Raw genomic sequence first — 20739 nt, forward strand, 5'->3', positions numbered from 1 at the left:
AAAGACCCTGAGCTGCCAGTTGCCTGCCACTTGTTCCATGGCCAACATCCCTGTCTCAGGCTTGCTGCAGTGCTCCAGCGCAGCGCAGTGCAAGCTAGAAGAACAGCACCTCATTTTCTGCTTGGGAACTCCATATACTTTGGTATTCAATTTTAGTTAAACAATTTTAGGGCTTGAGGCACCTTCTCCCCAGTCCTTACCCCAATACCTACACACCACCCATCATTTGCCACTAACTGTATGCTAAAAGGTTTACAAGGCTATTGCCAGGGTTGGAGGGCTCGAGCTGGAGGGAGAGGCTGAATAAGCTGGGGCTGTTTTCCCTGGTGCTTCAAAGGCTGAAAGGTGACTTTATAGAGGTTTATAAAATCATGAGGGGCATGGATAAGATAAATAGACAAGGTCTTTTCCCTGGGTTGGAGGAGGCCAGTATTAGAGGACATAGGTTTAGGGTGAGAAGGGAAAGATTTACAAGGGATCATTGGGGCAACATTCTCACACAGAGGGTGGTGTGTGTATGGATTGAGCTGCCAGAGGAAGTGGTGGAAGCTGGTAGAATTACAACATTTAAAAGACATCTGGATGGATATATGAAGAGGAAGAGTTGAGAAGGATATGGGCCAAGTGCTGGCAAATGGGACTAGATTAATTTAGGATATCTGGTTGGTTTGGATGAGTTGGACTGAAAGATCTGTTTTTATGTTGTACATCTCTATGACTCTAATACCGACTTATTCTCCTAAGCTGATTATTGTCCATTTCTTTGTCTGTACAACTGTGCTTCTCTCTCATTGGGTTCTATTCCACCTATGATTTACTCTTTATTCCCTCCCTCACCCTGTCTTCTGCATATAAATCAACTTTTTCTGAGCTATCATCAGTTCTGAGGAAGGTCTCTGAACCTGAAACATTAACTCTGATTTGTCTCCTTAGATGCTGCCAGATTTGCTGAGCCGTTTTAAGCAATTTCTGTTTTTGTTTTGGATACAAAATTGGCTTGACATTGGAGACAGAGTGTGGTGGTAGAGGGTTGTACAGGCTGGAGGCCTGTGACCAGCATTGATCCACAAGGACTGGTGCTGGGTCTGCTGTTGGTTGTCATTTATATGTACAATTTGGATGAGAATTTAGGAAACAAGGTTAATGAGTTTGCAGATGACACCAAAATTGGTGGTATAATGAATAATGAAGAAAGTTATCTCAGAGTACAATGAGAACTTGATCAGCTAGGCCAGCGGGCCAAGGAATGGTCGATGGAGTTTTATTTAGAAAAATGCAAGGTGTTGCATTTTGGTAAGACAAACCAGAGCAGGATTTATACAGTTTATGGAAGCACCCTGTGGCATATTTTGAACAGAGAGACTTCGTGGTACTTAAAAGTGGCATCACAGGTAGACAGGGTGGTGAAGAAGGCATTTGGGATGCTTGCCTTTATTGGTCAGAGCACTGAGTACAGGAGCTGGGGCATTATGTTATGGTGAACATCACAGGGGTAAAGCCATATTTGGAGTACTGCATACAATTGTGGTCACCCTGCTGTGGAAAGAATGTTATTAAACTGGAAAGGGTGCCAAAGAGATTGACGAGAATGTAACTAGATCTGGAGGGTCTTAGTTATAAGGAGAGGCTGGATAGATTGGGACTTTTTTTTCCCCTGAAGCATAGGAGGTTGAGAGGTGACCTTACAGAGATTTATAAAATCGTGAAGGGTACAGATAAGGTGAATAACCAAGATCTTTCCCCCAGGGTAGGGGGAGTCCAAACTAGAGGACACAGCTTTATTTAAAAGGGATATGAGGGGCAACTTTTTCACACAGAAGATAATACGTACATGGAACAAGCTGCTGGAGGGAGTGGTAGAGATGGGTACAACTACATCATTGTAAAGACATTGGACGGATGGGATATGAATCAAACTCAGGCAAATGTGACTCGTTTAGTTTAGGAAATCTGGTCAGCATGCACAAGATGAGCTGAAGGGTCTGATTCCATGCGATCTGACTCTATCACTTTCTATGCTGATTACACAAGTACCATTGAATTGGACAGCAAAGATTCTGAAATGTACAATATTTAACATTTTTCCTTTAATCAATTTGTGTTCCTTTCTACTTTAATTCACACAGCATTCCAAGCATTTTTATCTTGTCGCTTTGGTCCCACAGGCTGTATGGAATGTGATAAACTGCTTATTTTGCGCCAAATACTGTGGATGCTGGAAAATCTGAACAAACACAGAGAACAGCTTGTCAGTTTGCTCGCTGGCTGCAAGATTTGTTCTTGGACATTTCATCACCATGGTAGGTAACATCATCAGTGAGCCTCCGTTGAAGTGGTGGGGTACTGTCCCACTTTCTATTTCTGTGACCCAGGATGGATGTAATGTCCCAGTCGAACTGGTATCCCTTGTTATCTGTGTGTAAGGAATGATAGTTGATTGCGTCTTTTGGTGGCTAGCTGGTGCTCGTATCTTGGTGGCTAATTTCCTGCCAGTTTGTCTGATGTAATGTTTGTGGTAATCCTTGCAGGGTATTTTGTATATGACGTTCGTTCTGCTGGTTGTTGGTCCAAGGTGCTTTAGATCCATCAAGAGCTATTTCAGTGTGTTGGTAGGTTTGTCCAAACACATTGATTTGGACCCCATTTACCAACCTCTTAGAAAAAGAACTGGAAGTGATATCACCCACCAAACAGACCACGACACATAAATAGAAAGCGCGACAGTATACCAGCGCTTCAACTGAGGCTCACTAATGATGTTACCTAGCATGGTGACAAAAGTCTGAGAACAAACCTTCCAGCCCAGCGAGCAAACTTACAACACGAATCACAATGTGAGCTACAAATCTTCACAAAAATTGCAAACACAGAGAACGCTGGGGACATTCAGCAGGTCTGGCAGCAGTTATCGAGAGAGAAATAGAGTTAACAGTGAGTTCAGTCAGACTCTTCTGTTCCTCTCTCCACAGGTGCTGTAAGACCTCCTGAGTTTCTCCATCATTGACTGTTTTGCTCATTTTCCTTCTCTACTTCTGCAAAACATTAGTAGAATTGTGATAATGCAAGCTACTAATGTTTATAATTGGGTCAGAAATGACAAAAAAATTAGCATTGCAGTATATCTGAAATGATTCAGTTCAGTAAACTGGGTGAAAGTTCACTCAAAATTAATTTTTCAATCTATACAGCATCTGAACCTGATGTTTCAGAAAAACTACTGCCAGTAATGTGACATAGTTGCACCACATTTGTGACACTGATATAAAAATTGCACAGACAGAACTCGGAGATAAGAAACTCTCGAGAGCTTATCACTGAACATTTGCTTCAAATGAAATATTTGACTGGACTCCACACTGAAAACATTTCTGGTCAAAATGTGGTGTTGTCACTGCTTACCTTGTTGGTTCCTTGTAATTGAAGATGTTGCTCATTAGTCTGACCACTTTCTGCTGGTCAGTGGACAACAGTAGAGAATTGATACAAAAAGGTGACAGCTAATTATGTGATTATGATAGCACCTCTTTTGCAATTATTGCATGCACAGGTGTCTTTGGAGAGAGAGCATGCAGTGTTCAATGGCACGCGTGAAGCTTTATGAGGCCAGCAGGCAGGGAATGCTGGGGTGCATTGTTTTAATTTACTGCTCTTATTTTTTGTTGGTTACAGAGCCCTATCATCTGGTTGCTTTCTTTCAATTCAGTTCATTTTGTTTCTTTGTCTAACGTTTGCCAAGGAGTAATCAAATGTATATGAAGCAATCGTAAGCCAGAACCTGGATGTGTTTTACGGTGTGCAGTTGGTTGAAATTAAAATCAAATGAGAACTTGGACTTTGTGTAAAAGCATTTTGCGTCTTTGAACAACACAAGAGGACCTGAGCTACACCATACAGAAAAGGTCACAACAAAATTTATTGTTAATGTTCCCAGCTACCAATAATCAGCTGTTTCTGGCTTGATAAATGGCACTGCTTGCAGGAATCTGGGAGTGGCTCTCCAACCAGGGAGTTAGTGAAATACAGAAGGGAAAACTGAACTAATTTACTTTGGGGTGAATTTTACGCCAGAAATTGACTAATTGTTAATTTTGGTGAGTTTCCTGGAGTATTTCTCTCCACAAGCTGTAGCGACCTTTCTCACAAGACATTCCCAAACTAGCCTTATTCGCAATGTACCACATATCTATTGCACTGTCTTCATTGTATTCTCCCACTTGCCAGAGGCAAATATACGGCCCACTGCTGGGACCTCCCAGGAATTTTGGCACCTGTGCTATTTGTAATGCCCAACTGTCTACCTGGTTAAGCACTGGCCTGCCTGAAACGTCGATTCTCCTTCTCCTTTGATGCTGCCTGACTTGCTGCACTTTTCCAGCAACATATTTTTAAGCTCTGCACAGTTTATGTCAATTGGACTGGACATGCTGAACAGAGAACAGTTGGCATCCTGCTTTGCTTTTGGGGACCTGGATGTCATGGTGTGAAAATACTGCCCAGAGGCTGGTATCCCGTCACCAAGTCAGCCTTGATTTACTTGTGCATAGTATACTGGCTATGGCTAGCCAGCTCAGAATCAGTCCCCTGAACTGAGGCGATTCTAAATCTCCTGGTGATGTTTTTTCCTCCAGGTTTTATATTGATATATTTCTCCTGATTGTATAATTTTTCTTCTTCTATGTTCCCCACACTACCGCCTAACAGCGGTAGTGCTTATATTTTCCCCAGCACCCATGTTGTGTGTGTGCAGGTGTAGGACACAGTGAAAAAGAACAAGTGGCATGAGTCTTTATTCAGTTTTTACCACCAGGAAGAACAAAAACACCAGAGTGGCCATTGACAAGCAGTGCCCTTCTCATCAAAGGGCAATGCTGCATTACCAAAAAGGTGAAGAGGAGGGCAGGGATTAAATTAAAATAGAGTTGGGGGGGAACTAATACACCCCACTCCCTGTGGTGCCCACTTCTCTTGGTTATTTTTGTAAGCCAAAGCTTTCCTGATTAGCCCAGGTTAACAACCCTAAGCAAATTGGTGGAGGGTTCTCATGTGGGGTCCAAGACGGAAGGCTGGAGAAGGAAGCCATGAGCTGGAATTTCCAGATCTGACTTTCGTGTTAGGAATTGTCACTATCTGGTTTCTATTCAGCACGTGGAAGAATGGGAAACTACATTAATGAGGTGAGATGAGTTAATCATGAGAATACAGGGTTAAAGGCAGGATTCTTGGCAGTGTGGAGGAACAGAGGGATCTTGGGGTCCAATGTCCATAGATACTTCAAAGTTGCCACCCAGGTTCATAGGATTGTTAAAAAGGCGTATGGTGTGCTGGCTTTCATTCGTAGGGGGATTGAGTATCAGAGCCACGAAGTTATGCTGCGGTTCTGTGGAGGCCTGGTTAGACCTTATTTGGAATATTGTGTTCAGTTCTGGTCACCTCATTATGGGAAGGATGTGAAAGTTTTAGAAGGTGCAGAGGAGATTTACTAGGATGCTGCCTGGACTGGAGAAGGACATGTCTAATGACAAAAGGTTGTGGGAGCTAAAGGTTTTCTCATTAGAGCGAAGGTGGTGAGGGGCAACTTGAGAGAGCTGAACTTGAGAGAGGCATCAATAGAATGATTCGTCAAAGACTTTTTTCCAGGGCAGAAATGACTCTCACAAAGGGCAAAAATTTTAAGGTGATTGGAGGAAGGTTTAGGGGAGATGTCTGAGGTTGGTTCTTTACGCAAAGTGGTGGGTGCGTGGAACGCACTGCCAACAGTGGTAGTTGAGTCAGATACATTCTGGGCATTTAAGCAACTCTTGGATAGGCACAGGGATGATAGGCAAATGAAGGATATGTCGGTTAGTTTGATCTTACAGTAGAGTAAAGGGTTGGCACAACATCCAGGGTCAAAGCACCTGTACTATGCTGTGCTGTTCTATGTTAATTTATGGGAATGCCTGTAATTCGGCTGCTCACCAATCTTGAATGAGAACTTCATCTCATCATTCAATACTTGATTAGAAAGTGTAACATTTTCTTCTTCTCCTGCCCATCTCATGTAACTCCCTCAACCTTGGTGCCAATGCCCAATTTGTTAAGTAGCTGGGGAGATTATGCCCATTGTCTTTAATATTTCAAGGTGTACATAAGAAATATGGTGCAGAAAATCTGCTAATTTATGATCATCAAATTCCACATAATATTTCAGTTCCAAAGGGGTTAATGTTGTTATTTTTACTGAGCACAAGCTGGTCATCTCCAGGAAAGTTACATAACAGCTACATTTAAAGCAAGTTGAAAGAACAAGGGGAACTTTCCCAGCATGTCCGATTTCTTTTCCTGTGAACATTGCACCAACAATTCTTCAAGGCTGTTGAAGCCAAACCTGTTGAATTCCATTTGCTTTTATTTGTTAGATGCTAAATGTTTTCAACCACAGCGGACATTCAGCCCATCATTCAGCCGGGTCCACAAAACAATTCCTTACATGAAAGTGAGTACTGTTAATGTTTTTCCATATTTTCTCTTAATGTGGAAATTAACCTGTCGATTGATTCTATTATTGTGTGGTTTGATGCCACGTGGTGAGTCTGGATTTTTACATAATGATCAAGGAGAAGGCAAAGTCAAGACATGTTTTCAGGTTTAGACTTCAAAGTAACAACATTTATTACTTGTGAAGAAATAATAATAAAACTGTACAGTGCATGGTACTCATACCTCTGTCATATAGTTACATTCATTGTATACTCATGTCCATGTGCTCTCTTCCTGAGACGGCACTTTAGAATGTTTCCAAAATGTATTAAGTTTTCATGATATTCTTCCAACATGTTCTAAAGCTTCCAATTATGTGGTATTTATACTGAGTAATGTGCAGTTGTGTGACCTTATCACAAGGTTGCTCCAGGGTTCATAGCCCTTATACTGCTGTCACACTCAAGCTTTCTTCCCCTCATCATAAACACTAAAAATCAGTGTTATATATGCTCAAATTACTTACCTCTGTAACTTCTTTTATAGCATTGACTGTACATTTTGTTCTTATTTCTTCTGTCTTGCTCAAGGATTTGATTCCTCTGTGTCACATGAGGGAGAGGAAAGTCTATTCCAAGGCACAGAATGACTGGAGGACAAGTTGGCGATTTTGTTTGTTCTCTGCTGGCATTTCTTCGATCAGAGATTCAAGGAATGTTGGTGAAGCAAGTTGCCGTGATTTAAGTGCTTTGATTTTGGGAACTGTGATGTTGTTACACATTGTTATACATGTGTCACACCACGGTTGTTGTTGAATACCATTGTTAGTAGCCCGGAGGAAGAAATGCATGTGTGTTGCATTTATGAAAAGCTTGCTCCCTTGCAGTGTCGACTTGTTCTTCAAAGTTCAGCCTCAAGGCATGAATGCACATGTTTGGAACTATCGAAGTTGTTGCTTGGCACATCCTTCAGCCTGAAAACACCTTCGAGAGACCTCCTTAGCTACAATGAGGACACTGTTGGCTGACGACGAAGCAGTTTTATCTTCACTGATGTGGAATTCTACAACTACATCGACATTAGATTGTATAAGAATGTTTATTGGTGCTGGCACATCCGTTATACTGCTTAGATAAACAGTCTGTCTGATTAGATCGTTTATTGTGCTTTACGTAGACAATTCTTTACAGAATGTTCTTCATTAAATGGAACTTCTACTGCATCATATTTCATCAACAGGTTCCTGGACTCAGAGTCCAATAGTATTTGGACTGTTCTAGTTCTTGAATTGGATGCTCTTTTGATTAGTCCAGTGACTGATTGATCTAAGATGCAATTCAGTCTCAGATGAGCTCTTGCAGTAAACTTCTGTGCTGCATGGATCAGATAGTATTCAATGGATTGTTAATGAAGCTCTGTATAGACGCTCCTGAAAGTTAGCTCCTGCAATTCAAGTGTAATCTCAACAGCATCATAATTTTTTTGAAGTAAAATAATAACCAAAAGGTGTTAGGAATTTGTCAAAAGTAATGTGTTTCTCATTATTTGCTGTATGTGCTACACATAATTTGATGTTATTTCTGTTTTATTGATAAGGATGCGAGCTTGCTCTGCACTTGATTTGAGTTCCACTGCTGAAGTTGTTTGAAATCTTAGGAATAGAGCTTCTTCCTACATCTGTTAACTTTCTGAACGATCAAACAGGTCTGGTAGCCTGGAAATTTCCAGTGAAAATTTTGTTCTTGGCAGGTTTTGTTGCATTGTTTCCTTGTTGATATCCATTTAAACTTCTTGACTTGTATTATCAATGTTACGATTTTGATCTCCTTGTATCATATTAATTTTGTTGTGTTCTTATGATCACAGCTGTTGCTGAATAATTGTTGTGAAAAAGTTTGTTCTTGGAATACTAAATTTAAAGCCTTTCAAGTTTCTTAAGATTTCACAATCTTCACTGTGGGAATCTGATATGCAGTTTTGATTTTTCTCAACAATTTTGTCAATTAAATATTACCTGACTGTGAGCAGTCATCACTGTGTTGCTCAGAGTAATTTCTCTGTTTTTTTTAAATTCATTTTTCTGATAAGGGCATTGCTGGCAAGCCAGCATTTATTGTCTGTCCCTTGTTACCCTTGAGAAGATGGTGGGAATCTGCCTTCTTGAACTGCTGCAGTCCATCTGCTGTAAGCTGACCCACAAAGCTGTTGAGGAAAGAATCCCAGGATTCTGATCCAGCAAAAACAAACGTCTTATATCCTTTCCCTCAAGTGCATGAATCTGCTTTTGAAGTCTGAAAATTTGCCTGTATTTTCCCCCTTAGCTGCCAATGGGCTTTTCTACTCTCACTGTGTTTTGTTTTCAAGTAAGCCTTATTTCTCCATCTACAGACTGAAAAGCCTTTTTAAGACTCAATGTTCTGGTATTTTATCTTCAAAATATGTTCCAAGAGTGTCCTTTAAAGCTGCAATTCAGATCTGTGAATGTTTGTTTCTGCGAATGTTTGTTAATCGGTCTCAAAGCTGCACTGGTGATTTTTTGGAAAAAGATTATTTGAAATTGCCTCTTCTCCAGATGACCTTAGGTATCTTTCTGGCTCTTCATTGCTTCCATGGTTTTCTTGGCAGTATGGCACATTGCTACCACCACCTCTTAATGTGTGATTGGATGGCACATCCAGAGTTTGCTTTCCTTACAAGTTGTTTGAGGAGAAGGCTGAGTCAAGGATTCTTTTCAGACTTAGACTTCAATGTAACTGTGTATGGTCATCGTTGATATACCAGCCTCTTTCTCTATGTTCATATGCATGTGCTCTTACTCTCCCAGAGAGAGTACTGCAGTCAGATTTCAGAGTATATAAAGTTCTACTCGTGTTCTTCCAGGATGCCTGACTGCCAGCCACTCTGTTGCATTTATACTAGGTCAAGTGAAGCTCCTTGACAGCTGGTAAGTTTGCTCCATGGTCCCAATGATTGTACATAACAGTGGCAAACAATCTGCTGCTCCCATACAAGACCCTTATTTTGATGGAGAGAAAGGGGCATGTTTCTGTGAAGGGCAAATGTTCTGCTCTATATTCCTATGGTACTTAATTGGAAGTAAAGTACATTGGGAAGACCTGTCATTAAAAGCATGATGCAAATGCGTGTCTTTCTCTTCTGCTCTAAGGAAGCTTTGCACTCCATTTCATTTTGCAGCAACCTTAATCTTTGGATCATGATCTTCAATATTTTGTTTCTATGACTAGTTTTTTCTCATTGCTTTCAACTGTGTTTGTCGCATTCCTGCATCTGAGTTGGGCAGCAAAATTCTGAATTTCCTCAAGCTCAGAGACAAAAAACAGAGACCTGCCTGGAGTGAGTCAGAATTATTTAAATTCAGGGGTCATAACGTCACGGAAAAGGGTTTCAGTAGCAGATGTACTAATGCAGGAATGCAAATGGGGATTATATACCCCCCCCCCACCAGACCCACAAGCCTATCATCAGGAATGAGGCTTATAAGACCATAAGACATAGGAGCTGAAGTAAGGCCATTCGGCCCATCGAGTCCTCTCCGCCATTCAATCATGGCTGATGGGCATTTCAACTCCACTTACCCACATTCTCCCCGTTGCCCTTAATTCCTTGTGACATCAAGAATTTATCAATTTCTGCCTTGAAGACATTTAGCGTCCCAGCCTCCACTGCACTCTGTGGCAATGAATTCCACAGGCCCACCACTCTCTGGCTGAAGAAATGTCTCCGCACTTCTGTTCTGAATTTACCCCCTCTAATTCTAAGGCTGTGTCCACGGGTCCTCGCCTAACGGAAACAATTTCCGAGCGTCCACCCTCTCCAAGCCATGTATTATCTTGTAAGTTTCTATTAGATCTCCCCTTAATCTTGTAAACTCCAATGAAACGTCGACTCTCCTGCTCCTCGGATGCTGTCTGACCTGCTGTGCTTTTCCAGCACCAGACTTGACTTACATTTCCACCCCAATTTTCTGTTGTTTACAGGATTGTTTGATCAGTGCAAGATTGTTCAATTTTAGCTCTTTTCACGAGGTTACCTCACTGTCTGTGCAGCACTCAGTATGAAAAAAAATCAACCTATTTTAATATTGTGAAGCTACATTTACTTCTGAAAGTTGTTGACAGCACAATTCAGACATTTTCAAAATGTAACTGTGTATCATTCCTTTCGAATAAAACTTGGCAATGACTTGTTAAAAAACAAAATGTACAAATAGAATGCCTCAAGACCAGAAGGAGGTTATCTGCTCAGTTTCTCCTTGAAATGGTTGGAAACATAAAATTGGTTCAACAAATTGATTTGTAGTGCATTTTTTAAAGTGAAAATAATTGGTATATCATTGCATTTCAAAAAGACAAAATATATTTGGAGCTTGAAATTAAAGTCAAGGATGATTTTTTTTGTTGTGACATGACAGTTACTCTCCCAATATGGGGTTGCAAAAGATGATTGAAAAGCAGTCAGAATCTAAATTTGGTCAGTCAAAAACAAAGACACATATTTGTCACCATTACCATTTCTGGTCAAACCTACACATGACTCCAATTCTGTACTGCAGACTACCTGGTTGACTTTCTGCCATTAAGTTGTCACACTTATTTGAGATGTGAACTCAAAACTGCAGTGTTATCCACAGATGGAAATGTGTTGCTGGAAAAGCGCAGCAGGTCAGGCAGCATCTAGGGAACGGGAGAATCGACGTTTCGGGCATTAGCCCTTCTTCCTGAAGAAGGGCTAATGCCCGAAACGTCGATTCTCCCGTTCCCTAGATGCTGCCTGACCTGCTGCACTTTTCCAGCAACACATTTCCATCTCTGATCTCCAGCATCCGCAGACCTCACTTTCTCCTCAGTGTTATCCACAGTCTAATGTAAAATCATACAAAAAATTCAAAGAGAAGATAGAAAAAGTGGATATGTTGAAAATTCAAACAAACCACCCGGTATCAAAATGAGGAAGGACAGGTTCTTAAAGTGATAAAGAAACACATCTGGAAGATTTTGGTTACTCATCACAACACTAATTAATTCTCTGCTTTTTGTTTTATCACTACTGATGATTTGCTGTGCATTCATTGCAGTTTATTATTTTTGTAAGAGCAAATTATCTCATAGAAGTATGAGCATAAATCATATTAGTAGATCACCCTTGAAAGTTGTTAAACATCCCAAGCATCTTCACAACAGCATGATAAAACAAACTATGAGCTAAATAGCAATGTATTTGAACATCACACAAATTGCTTTGTTCAAGAGCTGGGCACAGGAACCTTGCAAGCTCACAACACTGAAGGAGGCTAATCTGTCCATCAAGTGCATGTTGGCTCTCTGCAAATGCTTTTCAGCTTGACTTTTGTCCTGCAAACATTTTGTTTGCACCTTATCCACTCCCTTATGAAAGCCACAATTTTATTTGCCTTGAATTTGAAATGCACTGCCTGAGAATGTGGTGGAGGCAATCGCTGGCAAAATAGCTTTTCTTGTAGTTTTTTTAAGCTATTCCATTCAACCACTGTCATGTGTTCCTCAATCCTTCTGACTCGCATTTTCTACATCTATTCTATCTAGACATCTCATGTTTGTGGACACCTCTTAGAAAAATCTCCCCCAGAAGAAAAAAAATCCAATCTTTCCATGGAAATGAAGTATCTTAACCTTGATATTGTTGTCTGCAATCTTTTCTACAATTGTCACATCATCCCTTTGGTGCCATGTCCATAAGTGGACAAAATTCCTAAGGTGAAGCCAAATGAAAGTTTTATAAATCTCATCACAACCTTGCCATTATATTCTTATTCTCTATGCCAATTTGTGTCCAAGTGTTGTATCCTCAGCAAATTCGGCTTACTGTCCCCCCCCAGGATCAACTATAGTCTGAAAGTTGCTAACAGTTTGTTTCAGCCCAAAGCTGTTTGCATCAACAAGTTATCTTTTTTTGTCCATGTTCTCTTGCTTTCCTTTACTTACCTCTTGCCCTGAGCTTGGACAGGATCGGTGGTGGTGAGTGGACTCAGCACAGACCGAGTGAGCCCAGCATGGACCTCATGGCAGAGGTGAGTGAGCCCCGATGTACTTTTTTGGAGTACACACATTGACTTGGTATCGGAATGGACGGCTGCTACATTGACAGAGACATTGTCAGTGAGGTCGGCCCAGCATTGAGAGATGGCCTCTGAGGATTGGCGACTTTGTGGTTGGTTAGTTCTGGTACAGGCTGTAGCAAGACCAAATTGGCTTAGCGGCGTAAGATGGCACCTGAAGAGTGGCGACTTTGATATTGGTTGATTCCAGTGGAGATGGCAGCAAGGTTGTGGACAAGGGATGGTGGTGCAGGCATCATTGATGATGAGCTGGCTCAGGATTGATGAACTCTCTTTTAGCTACAACGTTCTATCTTTTTCTGAAAACGATTCAAAATGGCACAGGATCGTGGCAACACTGGAAAAGCTTTTCACTGTATTTCTCACTGTAAAATACACGTGACATTCATTAAGTTACCATGAAGTGGGATCGAATTGGTGTAGTTGACCTGATCCAAGGAGACACCTCTGCTCCAGTCTCATCTCATCCCACTTCGCGACTGGAATCAAGCCCTGGTCGTTTGAACCTGGGCACGTCGTGTGCCAAATTTGAGAGAGAGAGTTGGGTGTTTCTGCAACCTGGCGTGCTTGAGGGCCATGTTTTGGAGAAGTGGTCACAGACCTCAGAAACAGGAGATTGCCTCAAAGGATGAAACTTTGACCCTTGCAGACGATTCCCTCAAAGGATGAAACTTTGACCCTTGCAGACGATTCCCTCGTGGTGAGTGGAGAGGGGAGAGGGGAGAGGGGCACTTGGAGTGCAGGAGGCGGTGGAAGAAAGTGCTCTCTTGCTCCTCCTCTGACGAATCTGGGCTAAAAAGCGTCGTCAACATCCGGGTGGTGGGCCGGCTCTCCGACACGTCAGGACGCCTACAAAAGGCAACGAGGCGGGCGTTCGCGTTAGATGGCGGACAGCTGGTGGCCTGGAGAGAGAGTTTCTTAGCGACTCTGATACTCACTTTCGGCGCTGAGAAATATTGGCGGGATTGGAAGCGGCGGGAGGGGAAGACGAGGGACGGGCAATTTAGCCTGCGTTGCGTGAGGCGCCGCATTTCCACACTCGGTCGGATTCGTGAGCCGAGAGCGTGGCTGGGCCCTGCCGGCTCCAACCCCCGACTGAATCCTCGCTTCGAGTCGTTTGAATTGGTGAGTCCGGTTGTGCCGGTCATCAAGGCTCGGCGGGAGGAAGGGAAGCCGAAAGGACGGGGGCTGGCAGAGAGCAGATTATTTCGGTTAGGTCGCTGTACGTGGTGTCCTGTCGCACGCGGGCGCAGCTTATTCCGGAACAATCCGGATGCGGCCAGTCAGCCGTCGCGACGAAGGGGAGCCTCGGACTGGTGTCCAACTGACCAGGAGCGCGCGCCAGGGTATTGCAGGTCTGATGGATATATTTGGGGGGGGGGGGCGAGCGAGATGGTGAGAAAGGTTTGTGAGGGTCCGGTTCTTGAGTCTGCGCAGAGCAGGGCTCAGGGAGCGGACCGGTGCTGAGTCTGAGCCGAGGTGGCCCGGGATTCACGGGAATGGCGGGGAGAGAGAGAGAGAGAGAGACACCGTTCGACAGACAAGGACACCATTGACATTGCACCAACTCAGCCCGCCCTCCCCACCCGCCTGGCGTCGGCTGCCCTGCCGGTTGGGGCGTTGCGCCGCATTCATGTTGTCTCGGGAGCGGTCAAGTGGCATGGGGGAGTCTCTCGGGGGCGGGAAGGTGGTTGCGGGGAATGGGGCGGAGGGTCTGGGCGCTAGTGCACCATGGCACCTTTGTGCTGGTCCTTACGGAATGCTCGTTGGGTTGTTCCGAACACATTATTGGGTTTCCCCTTCATTGGTGAGAGAACGGCGGGCGGCAGTCTATTTCCTGTTGACTCTGGACAAACGATTTTTAAAAAAAGAAGGCGCGAAAATGGGATGGCGCTCTCCATTTCAAACAGGAGACTTGAAAACCACAACCGTGCAGTCGATATTCGGGCTCTAATTCATTCCGGCCACTGCGGTCTACACTCGACGTTATAAATATTGATAATGTTTCATCGAACGTCTGATTTCGCGATTAATAAACTTGCGTTAAGATCTGAGTCAAACGAGCTTTCATAGTTGGATGCAACCTGTTAACTATAGGGTTGCATCGTCGAGGGTTATGAGTGGTCTGATTTTTCTGCCGAAGCAGTAACATTTGTTTGAGGTTTGCTGATATGAACGTGCACCTACTGTTAGAAATCATTGACAACAGTTAGATGTGGATACTCAACAATTCAAAACACCTTCACCTCGCCTTAATTATTCAATGATCACACTTTTACTGAGGCTGCTTCAGTTCAGCACTTGTTTTGCAAGAAAAATTATGTGGAACGTTTTCGGATGTTTATATATTTTTCAGAGATAAATGCAGTTCGTTGTTACTTTTCAGTTTGTTTCAAGAAGTTTTTTTGGAATCACATTAGGTGCAGTTGAGATAGAAATTCGCCATGCAATGGAAACATGGTCATAAGATGAGCTGGAAAAGGGTAGATGAGTGTGTCAATGAATGGTGTCGGATGTCTGAAGGACAAGGCTTTTGAGGGGGAGGGGTGGTCAGGGTGTGTAAAAAGGTAGATGAACCTTGAAGATGAGCTGAGAATCTCTAGCCAATCTCTATTCCAACACAGCCATGGCCAGACACTTTGATGCATGACATTTGGTGGGGAGTTGGCAAAAATTGCCATTTTATGTGCTGAATGTCATTTTTAAAGGTTTGGATTTGCTTGTTGCATTTGTTTTCACCAGTGTTCCTGAGATGCAATAAGCTTGTGTCTTCATTTTTGGTTTCTTTTTTCCCTGTTAGCCAGTTGTTAATGTTGGTTGTTCTCCCAGTCGTGGTTGCATTGTTGAGGTCTGGAAATGGACTTGGGTCTCATCAGTTTGAGTACATGTAGAGGTGCCACCTGTCGGCTCCTCTGCAAAGCCAGAGTCTGCTGGGTCTCAACTAAGCATTCAAAACCTTAAATTATGCCTTTCTGAGGTGAAACCTGTTCTAATGCCCAGCAGCCAGGTGAAATACAGTGTAGAAAAGTGTGAAGTCATGCACTTTGGTAGGAACAATAGAGGTATGGACTATGTTCTAAACTGGGCGTATATTCAGAAATCTGAAGTGCAAAGGGACTTATTGAGATTTGTTCAATGTAAATTTGCAGGTTGTCATGAGTTAGGAAAGTAAATACAATGCTGTCATTTGTCTTAAGACAACTAGAATATAAAGGCAGGCATGTACATCTGAGGCTTCTTAAGACTTTGGTCAGACTGCATTTGGAGCATTGTGAGCCAATTTGGGCTGCATACCACAGGAAAGAAGTTTTGGCCTTGGAGCAGGTCCAGAGGAAGTTATGAGACTGATCCCGGTAATGAAAAGCTTCATAATTGAGCACTCTGGGACTATACTCAATAGAAGGGGGATCTGATTCAAACTTTGAGAATACTGAACGGCCTGGATAGAGTGGTCGTTGGGAAGATGTTTCCAGGGGAAGGATTGATGAGGACTCGAGGGCACAGCCTTAGAGTAAAGGGAAACCCTTAGAACTGAGACAGGGATAAACCTCTTGAGCCAGAGAGTTGTTAATCTGTGGAATTCACTGCTACAGAAGGCTTTGAAGGCCAGGTAATTCTGTATATTTAAAATAGATAAGTTCTTGGTTGCCAAAGGAATTAAAGGAGGGAGTGGGGATAAAGTGGAAACATGGGGTTGAGGAGCATATCATCCATGATCAAATGGCAGAGCAGACTCCATGGGGTCGGATGGTCGAATTTGTGTTCCGATGTATTATGTTGTTTCTACCTGACATGTAAAACTCCAAATTTCCCAGTTTAATAATGACAATGGCATTTAAGGAAACTGTTCCAAAGTTTGTGGATGAAATCTATTTTTCTTCAGTCATGTGACTTTGTGACGCCAGTTTTGGTGGTTTTGAATTCTCTTCACTGATTGTGCTACTGTCGAGTTGGAAAAATACAGTACTGTACTTCAATTATTAGCAGTGAAGTCAGGCTTCATTGTGCAAGTTTCGAAATTGTCACAATCTAATTTGCAGAGAAATGTGTCTTTAAGAGTCTTGATACTGTTCTGATCTTTGGACTTGGGTGACAATGAGTGGTCAAATAATCCATATTTGTTTGCTTTTTTCACAGGATGAAGAACATCCCAAATCTGCTGTATTCGCAATGGATTTCACTTCAATCCTTCTAATTGTTGACTGTTTTAAAAACCCTGCAAGACAGACTGTTAAGCGCAGTGGATAGCAATTACTGCTACACAACACTTGAGTGTAGTGCAGATTAATCTTAAGCTTTTATTTAATCCAGTTATTTATTAGATATCTACATATTTTGTTACCTTATTTTGTATATTTAAGTCAATAGTATTTTTTTAAAACTCCATACCTCTGAAGCATTACAAGCCTGGGTGAGCATGGCGCTAGACGAGTACTTATGGATGGTTGTAGTTGGTTTCATCATTGCATTTATTCTGGCATTTTCTGTGGGAGCAAATGATGTTGCTAATTCATTTGGAACGGCTGTTGGTTCGGGAGTGCTGACGCTTCGAAAAGCCTGCATCTTGGCGACCATCTTTGAGACGGTGGGTTCTGTGTTGCTGGGTGCCAGAGTCAGTGAGACCATCCGTAAAGGAATAATTGATGTGGAGATGTTCAACTCGAGTCAAGAAGTGCTAATGGCTGGATCAGTCAGCTCCATGTTTGGTAAGTAACAAATGGTGGAATTAGCTTTTTTGTGCTCTGTGGTTTCATGTAAAAGCAGGGAAGTTAAGTATTCCATAGGGCTTTTAACAAGATCATTTTGATGTAAATGTACCTGGGTTTTTTTTTCATCAATGTCATTAATTTACTTGCTGTCCTGGATATATCATATTACAGTTGATGAACGTTCTGGGAGTTGATTGAAAGAAAAGGCAGAATCTCTACTGGCAGTGGAATAATGACATGAAATGTATTTTTGTCTTCGACAGGTTCTGCTGTCTGGCAGTTACTGGCTTCATTTTTGAAGCTCCCTATATCTGGTACCCATTGCATTGTGGGTGCTACCGTTGGTTTCTGTTTGGTGGCTGCAGGTGCCCAAGGTGTGAAGTGGCTGGAACTGCTTAAGATAGGTAAATTTGTAATTTTAGCTGATCTGTGGCTGTAAGACCACTTCAGATTTACACCCCATATTGCATCGTATTCTTGATGCATAAAACAATATGGCTGATTGTTGACAATAGGACCAACTTAATGTCCTGATTAATTGTGCATGTTATTGTTAATTGTTGAAAGTGAATTATGAGAGACTGACAGATGGAGTGCTTGTGCTGCAAGAACTTGATTTATAGAGTGGGTCAGAGTTCGGCAAGAGTCCTACCCCAATTTTATTTTTGAACACTTTTACTCCAGCAAACTCCTCAAAAAATTCCTGTGATTGCTTCTAACCACTTGAAAATCATTAAATTGATGTTGATGTATTTTAATGAATATATGTTTGAAAAAAATAGTGACGCTTGTTGAATAGTTTTGGAGACTGTCCTTTGTTTGAGCGGTGTATACTCTTATATGGTGTTGGACAGCTTACACATTTGAGTATACTGAAACATGGACAATGTATTTTTCACAATTTGTTGCTACTTAACATTGCGAAATCACTTGCTGTGGTCACAAAGAACATCCCAGATGAAACCAATATTGAGGTTGCATGCATTTTCAGAATTACTATGTATCTGTGTTGTAACCTTGGTTTTTTTTTTTCTCTCCTCTCCAATTTGGACAGTTGGTTCTTGGTTCATTTCACCACTGCTATCTGGAATCATGTCTGCTGCTGTCTTTTACTTGGTCCGTTTCTTCATTTTACGCAAGGTAGGACAATCTGGAATAACTTTGAGAAGGAATGTGATCTCGTTTGAATTTGGAGCCTATTTCTGTGGTTCGTACAGGGAATTTCAAGAAGAATTGTTTGATTTGAAAATCTAGCTTTGATACTTGCTCAAACATTGCTTCAAACTTGTTTTATTGCTCAGTTGGTGGCTGAAGTGGAACTGAAGAAGTGATACTGTGAGTTGTTTCACTTCGAGTTTGCGTTTTCCTGCTTCAAGTTGAACATGATCCAAGGGTTTGTTTCAGAATGCCTAAAAGTGTTTCGAGGTGAATCCTGTGGAATTTCATGTTCAGAAGAAAATAGCTATGAAAAATGAAGCTGGTTTTTCCTTAATACTTTGGTAAAAATATTTGCTTTGGCACCTGTAAACGTGGTGCAGTACTGGAAAATGTCAGCCATCTGTGTTAACCTATATAATAGTGTTCTTTTTAGTTGTGTTCTGCCTCCGAGCTTACTTTTACAAATCAGGACTCTGCTCACCTTTCGAGGACCCCTTCGCCCCCCTCCAACACACTCCATCCACCTGGACACCCTGTGCTGGCCGATTACCTGTCCTCGACCTCTTCGTTTCTAACTGCCGCCGGGACGTTAATCGCCTCAACCTGTCCAACCCCTCCCATTCACAACGCGCTACCCTCGACTCCCTCTACTCCAATCCCAACCTCACCATCAAGCCAGCGTATAACGGGGTGCAGTGGTAGTCTGGCGCACTGTCCTCTACATCGCTGAAGCCAGACGCCAACTCGAAGACACTTCCTCCTACTGTCCCCTTGACCATGACCCCCCCCGCCACCCCATCACCAAACCATCATCTCCCAGACCACACAGAACCTCATCACCTCAGGAGATCTCCCACTCTCCGCTTCCAATCTCATAGTCAGGGAACCCTGCATTGCCCGGTTCTACCTCCCTTCCCAAGATCCAAAGCCTGGCCGACCCATTGTCTCAGCATGCTCCTGCCCCGCTGAATTTATGTCTGTCTACCTACCTCAACACTGTCGTATCCCCCACCCCCAGTCCAGGAACTCCCCACATAGGTTTGAGACACCACCCATGCCCTCCACCTCCTCCAAGACTTCCGTTTCCCCGGCCCCCAACACCTCACCTTCACCATGGATATCCAATCCCTCTACACCTCCATTCGCCATGACCAAGGCCTCCAAGCCCTCCATTTCTTCCTCTCTCGACATCCCCAACAGTACCCTTCCACCATTCATTTGGCTGACCTCATCCTTAACAATTTCTCCTTCGAATCCTCCCACTTCCTCCAGACCAAAGGGTTAGCCACGGGCACCCGTATGGGCCCCAGCTATACCTGTCTCTTTGCTGGCTACGTAGAACAGTGCATCTTCCGTAGTTACACTGGCACCAGTCCCCACCTCGTCCTCTGCTACATTGATGACTGCATTAGTGCCACTTCATGCTCCCGTGAGGAGGTTGAGCAATTCATCAACTTCACCAACACATTCAACCATGTCCTTAAATTTACCTGGACCATCTCTGACACCTCCCTCCCCTTCTGGGATCCCTCCATCTCCATTAATGACGATCGACTTGACACCGTCATTTTTTTTTTTACAAACCCACTGACTCCCACAGCTACCTGGATTACATCTCTTCCCATCCTACCTCTTGCAAAAATGCCATCCCATATTTCCAATTCCTCTGCCTCTGCTATATCTGCTCCCAGGAAGACCAGTTCCACCACAGAATACACCAGATGGTCTCCTCCTTTAGACACCGCAATTTCCCAACCCTCCAACTGTTACAAGGACAGAACCCCCTGGTGCTCCCCTTCCACCCTACCAACCTTCGCACAAACCAAATCATCCGACGACATTTCCACCACCTCCAAACGGACCCCACACCAGGGATATATTTCTCTCCCACCCCTTTCTGCCTTCTGCAAAGACCGTTCCCTCCGTGACTACCTGGTCGGGTCCATGCCCCCCCCCCCTCCAAATAACCCACCCTCCCGTCCTGGCACCTTCCCCTGCCACCGCAGGAATTGAAAAACTTGCGCCCACACCTCCTCCCTCACCTCCATCCAAGGCCTTAAAGGAGCCTTCCACATCCATCAAAGTTTTACCTGCACATCCACCAATATCATTTAGTGTATCCGTTGCTCCCGATGTGGTCTCCTCTACATTGGGGAGACTGGGCGCCTCCTAGCAGAGCGCTTTAGGGAACATCTCCGGGACACCCGCACCAATCAACCAAACCGCCCCGTGGCCCAACATTTCAACTCCCCCTCCCACTCTGCCGAGGATATGGAGGTGCTGGGCCTCCTCCACCGC

The 20739-nt window shown here is 43.2% G+C and overlaps 2 protein-coding genes and 1 long non-coding RNA gene across 5 annotated transcripts in view; 2 read left to right on the forward strand and 1 right to left on the reverse strand.

The window, feature by feature from the left end:
• The window catches only part of LOC122543083 (cytosolic purine 5'-nucleotidase-like), a 126646-nt gene that overhangs the window by 72127 nt on the left and 33780 nt on the right, over nt 1–20739 (reverse strand). Inside the window, exon 1 of one of the 3 annotated variants that reach the window (XM_043681318.1) lies at nt 12441–13273. The exons of 1 other annotated variant lie outside the window; for it this stretch is intronic. In XM_043681318.1, coding sequence (XP_043537253.1) covers nt 12441–12565 — 125 coding nt within the window. In that variant the 5' untranslated portion in view covers nt 12566–13273. Of the gene's footprint in view, nt 1–12440; nt 13274–20739 lie in introns of those variants that run through there. One more of the 3 variants, XM_043681323.1, reaches the window with a different exon arrangement.
• LOC122543086 lies at nt 3026–6926 on the forward strand. The gene is made up of 3 exons (XR_006309916.1): nt 3026–3490; nt 3737–3899; nt 6399–6926. It is a non-coding gene; the product is annotated as an uncharacterized LOC122543086 (long non-coding RNA).
• Nucleotides 13481–20739, forward strand: part of LOC122543082 (sodium-dependent phosphate transporter 1-like) — an 18091-nt gene continuing 10832 nt past the window's right edge. Inside the window, exons 1-4 of the mRNA XM_043681316.1 lie at nt 13481–13699; nt 16712–17280; nt 17547–17687; nt 18338–18423. Of these exons, the coding sequence (XP_043537251.1) occupies nt 16992–17280; nt 17547–17687; nt 18338–18423 (516 nt within the window). The 5' untranslated portion in view covers nt 13481–13699; nt 16712–16991. The remainder of the gene's footprint in view (nt 13700–16711; nt 17281–17546; nt 17688–18337; nt 18424–20739) is intronic.

The sequence above is a fragment of the Chiloscyllium plagiosum genome, chromosome 42 (assembly GCF_004010195.1).
Source record: "Chiloscyllium plagiosum isolate BGI_BamShark_2017 chromosome 42, ASM401019v2, whole genome shotgun sequence".
Taxonomy (NCBI): Eukaryota; Metazoa; Chordata; class Chondrichthyes; order Orectolobiformes; family Hemiscylliidae; genus Chiloscyllium; species Chiloscyllium plagiosum.